Source organism: Sinocyclocheilus grahami, unplaced genomic scaffold (assembly GCF_001515645.1).
Source record: "Sinocyclocheilus grahami isolate Dianchi unplaced genomic scaffold, SAMN03320097.WGS_v1.1 scaffold117.1, whole genome shotgun sequence".
In the NCBI taxonomy this organism is placed as follows: Eukaryota; Metazoa; Chordata; class Actinopteri; order Cypriniformes; family Cyprinidae; genus Sinocyclocheilus; species Sinocyclocheilus grahami.
In genome coordinates, this window is record NW_015505296.1 from 2,238,825 (window position 1) to 2,245,656 (window position 6,832).

Below are 6,832 nucleotides of genomic sequence, written 5' to 3' on the forward strand. Positions count from 1 at the left end.
CACACACACACACACACACACACACACACACACACACAGAGTATAGGGGCTGGGGTGGATCTGAGCCAATGGCGGAGTAAAGTCTGCACCTACCAAAAGGCAGTGTTTTTGCAGTATCCATGAGAAAAATGTGGAAAACTGATCAAAAGCTATTTTGAAATACACAGAGGTTGTTGTTTAATTAAGGCCTTGAACCCCATTCCAGATCTTTCCATAGACGCTGTGCTCCAAAAATGAAATAATCATGTCTTCTCTGAATTTGTGTGAGCTACCATCACAACAATGAGCATAATTACCACTGGATGGGTGTTTGAATAAGTTAAATGACTCTATTTTCCTCTTATTCTCAAGGTGACATAAGTCTAGGCTCTTGTAGAAAGCAGGGCACGCTTTTAGAAGCTACTGCGGAACATTTAAGCATTTTAGCAATCATTACGTCCATTAAACAAGTCTCATCTGGTCTTTAATATAATGTTCTTCACTTTTTTCCAGTTCCTCATGCAGGCTTCGCCGTCAAACCAGCCATTATCCATGTGTGCAGGTCAATGACACGGCACAATATTTTTTATTATATATCATCAGTTAATTTAACATAAAAAAAAACCTTGTTACCTTAAAAAAAGTGTTTGAAGTGGTTCTCACAAGTCTTTTATTTTAATTATCATACATTTCATGTGAATAATATATATTAAATATATTATAATGTATATATTATCTAGATACCAATGTATTAAATCTTTTTTTTCCTCTGGTGTTTATGGATGTTAAAACACTGTGCCGTAAAATCATTAGCAGGGAAGCGGGTTTAGCGTTGTGATTATTGGGTGGGGATATTAATCACAGAAAACATGACGGCGAACACTATGAACCGTGTTGAGAACAGCAAGCTCTTTGTCAGAGGAGACAAGAGGAAATATTACGGTTTAAACGATGGACATAATGTTTAATGATGCCACTGAGAGTCACACATTTCCACTACCACACTGCTTGTTTGGGTCTGGACTGTCAGCCATATTTGACTTACCCAATTAAGAGTCCTTTCACCCATTCACATATTTGCCCTGCTGCTGCTGACCTTCATATTTTGGCTTGTTTGCTTTAAAGACATTTTCTTCTTACTACCAGTGTTGTTATTGTTAACTAAATTTTTTATTTTTTTAATATTGAAATAATGTTTAAATAAAATAAAATATACATAAAAAAAAATGAAACAAAAATGTTGCCTTGGTAACTAATTGAAATAAAATAAATTTGGGGTGAAGTAAATTGAAACAAAATATAAAATAAAATGAAGATAAATAAAATAAAATAATGATAAAGATAAAATTAAAATAAAATGATCAAAAAATGACTAAAGCACATAACACATTTACCAAACTTAAATGAAAACTGAAAATATAAATATAAAGGTTAATTCAAAATATTAATAAATACTATAAAAGACACACACACAAAAATTCTATTGAGTAATGGCTTATTTTATAATTATTCTCTCTCTCTCTCTCTCTCTCCCTCTCCTATATATATATATACACACACACACACACACACACACGTTTATTTATTTATTACATTTATGAAATTAAATTTTTTTTAGATAAAATGTTAAATATGTTATGCTAGGAAATTTTATAGAAGAACTTCAACTTCATTGCTATTTTATGTAAATAAACTAATAAATTACTATTTTGTTTAATTTTAATAATTTTATTCATTTAAATGTTTATTGATACAAAATAAAAATCACACAAGACAGGGATTTGAATTCATTAAACATACAGTGTTTCAAAATGGCAAACCTCACATAAACCGAACGGAAAATAAAGAAGCTCGTATTTGGTTAGAAGTTGGACAAGCAGGTTAAGCACCTCCCTTCATTGGCAAATTGTTGAATGAATGAATGAATGAATGAATGAATGATTTATTTTAAGAGTACCCTCTACTGACAGTGTCTGGTATCAGAAATTGTCAACAGGATGTGTGTTCACTTTTAACATTCATGAGTGTCAACTGACAGAACAATTCTTATACTGTACATTTACTCCAAGAATGTGGGTTTGTACCTGTCATCGCAGTAAGTAAACTTCATGTCCATGCTGTGACGACTCAGAAAGGTCTTGCTGTCGAGCGGTGTGTCAATGTTTGATGGATGGCCAATGGGCTCGCACATCATGACCACACAGGAAAGCGGTGGCTCTTTAAATCCGCACAGCACTCGTGCGGGACAGCCGTTACACACCTTCAGGTGCCCTGTGCAGTGCAGGACCTGAAAGAACAAGCGTCATCTTTATGAGCTACATGAAGTCTGACTCCAGGTCAGCGCTTATCGTAAAGAGAAGTTATTCACCTTCCAGCTGGCTGACTTGAGGTTGACTGTGCGCCCGCGATTCGTGACTGTGCATTTCATTCTCATGAAGAAATCCCTCTCTGTGCTCAGTTCCTTGCCTTTCTTTCCCATGCCTGCCAATTAACACATACACACAAACGTAAAGAGTGTCTCAGTTTAGACATGGGCCAAAAATCCCAGGAAAACATTCCTAGCATTCTCCTTCCGTGCAAACGGAAGCCAACACAAATATTTTTTCTAGGCTTATCGAATTCCATAACATCTTACAGCACTTTCAGCTTTCAATATCATCACTTTTATAAAAATAAATATGTAAGCTAAAACCAAGCAGAAAAACAGTGTGACCCAAAAAAGAAAGTAAGTCATTCCGGTTAGGAAAGACATGATTCCATTTTTTCAATTTAAAAACCTGAAATCCCTCTGAAATCCATTTGATTTTTTCCCCAGAATTTTGATTACTGAAATCTAAAATTAATTTAAATTTCAGTAATCAAAAAGCTTGTCTAAATAACTGAAATCATTAAACTTATACAATTTAATCACGATTTATTAAACAAAAATTACATTTATAGGGCCCTCTGAAATCCATTTTATTTTCCCCCCCAAATTATTGATTTTTATTTATTTAATTTATTTGTTTTAATGGTTTAATTAAATGTTGATAATCAAAAATGTCTAATCAATTGAATTAGATTTTATTTGATTTTTTTTCAGAAATTGTGTGTTGTCTGCTTTCATTTTTCTGGCTTGTTCATTTGTATTAAATCATTCATCAAAAATGATGGTAATCAAATGAAGGCAAACAACATTAACAATTTAATTAATCTTTTAACTTGCAATCAAATGAAAATGTAACAATTCCTGATAAAGAGCAGCACGTGTCTTGCTTTGGACACACGACACAGGTGACCACCTGATCCTCAAACGAGGAGGGCAACAGACACGCTGCAGCGTTTTATTACAGTGATGAGGGCAACCACCTGAAATAGCACAATGCAATTTGACCTTTAGAGGTGAGAGGTTATAAGAGGCATGCAAAGAGGGGTAGGAAAGTGTGGAGGTCAAATAAAGGAGACAAAGAATAAAAGGGGAAGGGTGCACGTTTTTGAGGGCATGATTGTTATTTTTTCACATGACTAATCCTTTCCTATGAAGCCATGTGTTTTCTTTACATTAGGCCGTTACATACTTGTTTTGGTATTTATGAAAGTCTGTTTGCAGAAGCAATAAGCACATTTCTTGAGAGGCTCCAGCTCCTCTTTCTCTACGGCTAAAACCACTACAGTCCACTTCATCTTCATAAGAAAATCCCATAAGAAAGCATGTGGAGTGAATTTTACAGTACACTCAGAGCCCATGCTGAACTCAGTTTTGAATGTTAAAATGCTTTCACATGCTTTCAGAGTTTGAATTGAAACCGAAGAGGCTAGAAATCCGATTCACATACATGTACTTAATGTTTGTGTGATCATGTTTTCAGCTATTTAACACATTTTAACATGCAGATTTTCCCTTGAAAGCATGAGTGTCCTCTCCATATTTCTCTACTTGTATTTGATTGGCTGTTCTCTGGAATTCTCACACATGCTTTGTCTACATACAGCAGGATTTGCAGCTGGTGGAGCTGAATAAACAGAAGTGCCATACCGGCTTTAAGGCTGAGGTTCTCGCGGATCTCTTCATGGTCACAGGGGTGAGTGAACTCAAAGATGCTGTGCCCTGTGAGCTCCACCTACAGAGAAAGACATGCAGGTGCTGTCATTGCATTACATGTGAAACCATCTATTTTCCAGCACAGGTGAATCTCATGAAACCTGTCATTATATTACACTACCGTACAAAGGTATTTATTTATTGAAAGAAATGTAAAGTTTTATTCAGCAAGGATGCATTAAAATTTATCAAAAGTGACAGTAAAGACTTTTATAATGTTACAAAAGATTAAAAAAAAAGGATCACAGTTTCTTCACAGCACTTCATAAACAACATAATATGAAATGTTTCTTGAGCAGTAAATCAGAATGATTTCTGAAGGATCACGTGACACTAAATAAATCCCAGGAATAACATGCATTTTAAAATACGGTATATTCAAATAGAAATCAGTTATTTCAAATTGTAATACTATTTCACAATATTACTGTTTTAAATTTTTTTTTTATAAAATAAAATAAATAAATGCAGCCTTGGTGAGACATAAGAGACTTGTCTGTCTGAAACATAAAAAAATCTTACCGACCCCAAATGTTTGAATGCTAGTGTATATAACATGAATTATATTTTGCATAAAGAAGATGAATCCTATATTAGAATCATTATTATTATTAAGATATTTAGATTATTTTCATGACCATTTCCCACAAAATACTCAACATCTTAATGCTTCCTGTGATTGTCTTTTTCAAAGTTAATTTTTTATTACTGTAATACAGTAAATGTTTCACTTTAATTAACAGTAAAAATACTGTAATACAATGAATTTTGTTGTCGAAAACAAATGCTACCATAATGTATAAATATTTTTCCATAATATACCACTATTTATTTGACATTACTTGGAATATTTAGCATTATGTAAATGTACATATAATTTTTTTTTGTAGTGAAATATGACCTGGGCATGTTCTTGTGATTCACAAGGATTATGGATCTTTAATCTTTGTCATAATAGCAACTTATTAGATAACAAACAGATAACAGGCCACTAGGGCTGGGTATCGTTCAAAAAATTTCGATATTGATACAGATACCTTGACTTCGATACGGTTCCTGAACGATACTTTTTTCGATACCAATTTTATGAAATCAATTTGGTGTAAACTAGTAGGTGTGTTCGACTTCACGTGGACCGACTGTGCAGACCGATCGGTGTATTACAGTACCACGAGAGCTAAAGAGAGCAGACTGCTCCGTGCACTTTCGAATCGCTCTCGCGGATGTCAAACACTGATCGATCTGTTTCGCACCTCTTCTAGTCTAACACACCGGCTAGTACTGCAGGCTTTTTGGCTCACTGACGCTGATGAGATTAACCCCTTAGGTATCGAAATTTGGTACCGAACGACGAGACGTTTTTCGATACTCGATGGTATCGAGGAAATTCGGTCGGTGCCTAAAAAGTATCGAACTCGATACCCAGCCATACAGGCCACGGTTCTACAAAACAGCAGCCATGTGCAAGGAAGCAATTGCCAGGCACAAGATAAGTCCAAGAGCTTCGCAAGGGTACGAAAAAAGTGACACATCCTTCCTCCCATACAGTGCTTGAAGGAAACGGGCTTGTGCTGTGGTTAATAATGGCATCTCGTCTGTCTATGTTTAAGTGAACCCAGAGGAAATGAATGCTAAACAGACAAACAGCTAATAATAACAGGACTAAAGGTGAGTATCTGTCTGGATAGTCATTCATTTCACTGTGTACCTTACTGGGCCTGTGTTCTTACTCACCTGTGTGAGACCCATGAATTTGTTGATGTTCTCTGACAAGAAGATCATGTCTCCATCTGATGTTACCACGCTAATGAAGCCGCCAAGTGACTTCAGATACCAACTGTCCATCAGTCTGTCAACGTCTGTCATCTCTGTGGCAGTAGCACAGGCTGAAACGGGGCACAAACATGAGAGTTTGAGAATGCATGCGTGTGTGCATGTGAGTGTGCGGCACACTCGCTAGTCTTGTTCTGACTCTTAAGTTCCTGGCTGACGTCCAAAATAAACAACAGCAACTTCATCCTGCTACTCCGAACCCTCCCAACAACACTGACCTCCCTTCTGTCACTGTCCTTAGCTCGACACACACACACCAACCAAAACCCCACATATAGTGACACACAGACACCCACAATGCCCTGCTGTTTGACGGCACTAAATCTGTGCAGTCTTTCAATTTAAAGAGACAAGCTCCAGCTGTTATGTGAAAAACCCACATCTGTGAGAAACACATGGGAAGGGGCCAATATTTGTGGTCATGCTTCTCTGAGGATCATACGCTCTTTTGGAAAAATACATAAACTTATGTAAGGCAATGTAAAGATACAGTACAAACGTAGCACACTCTCTAGTGCATGCGTGTTTGATTTTTAAAGCATTAAATAAAAGCATTAAATAATACAGTGGGGTCCAAAAGATTGAGACCACATTGAGAAAAAAACAATTCAAATATATATATATATATATATATATACACACACACACTTAGGTTTCAAAAAATATTTCCAAGTTGTAAAATAAATAAATGTATATTATTTTACAACTTGAAAATATTTTTTGAAACCTAAGTGTAAAATCTTAATTTAAAACAAATAAAAATGTATGACAAAAATAAGCAAGAAATATTTAAGAAGTCAAAGAAAGAACTGCATTGCGTCCTATCTAGAAGAAAATAAATAGGTACTGGGCAGGTTTCCATGGAGACTGTTGAGGAGGTCGACGTCCACTTTTCCTGTCCTTCATCCAATAAGACTGCAGAGGACAAATGTGCAGATA

The 6,832-nt window shown here is 35.6% G+C and overlaps 1 protein-coding gene across 2 annotated transcripts in view; it reads right to left on the reverse strand.

Moving 5' to 3' along the window:
• LOC107589559 (endothelial PAS domain-containing protein 1-like) overlaps positions 1–5,970 on the reverse strand; it is a 19,980-nt gene extending 14,010 nt beyond the window's left edge. For both annotated transcript variants that reach the window (XM_016278049.1, XM_016278048.1), the window contains exons 1-4: positions 5,795–5,970; positions 3,995–4,079; positions 2,348–2,460; positions 2,064–2,266 (exon numbers count right to left, since the gene is read on the reverse strand). In XM_016278049.1, coding sequence (XP_016133535.1) covers positions 2,064–2,266; positions 2,348–2,460; positions 3,995–4,079; positions 5,795–5,926 — 533 coding nt within the window. In that variant the 5' untranslated portion in view covers positions 5,927–5,970. The remainder of the gene's footprint in view (positions 1–2,063; positions 2,267–2,347; positions 2,461–3,994; positions 4,080–5,794) is intronic.
• Positions 5,971–6,832: the final 862 nt, after the last annotated feature.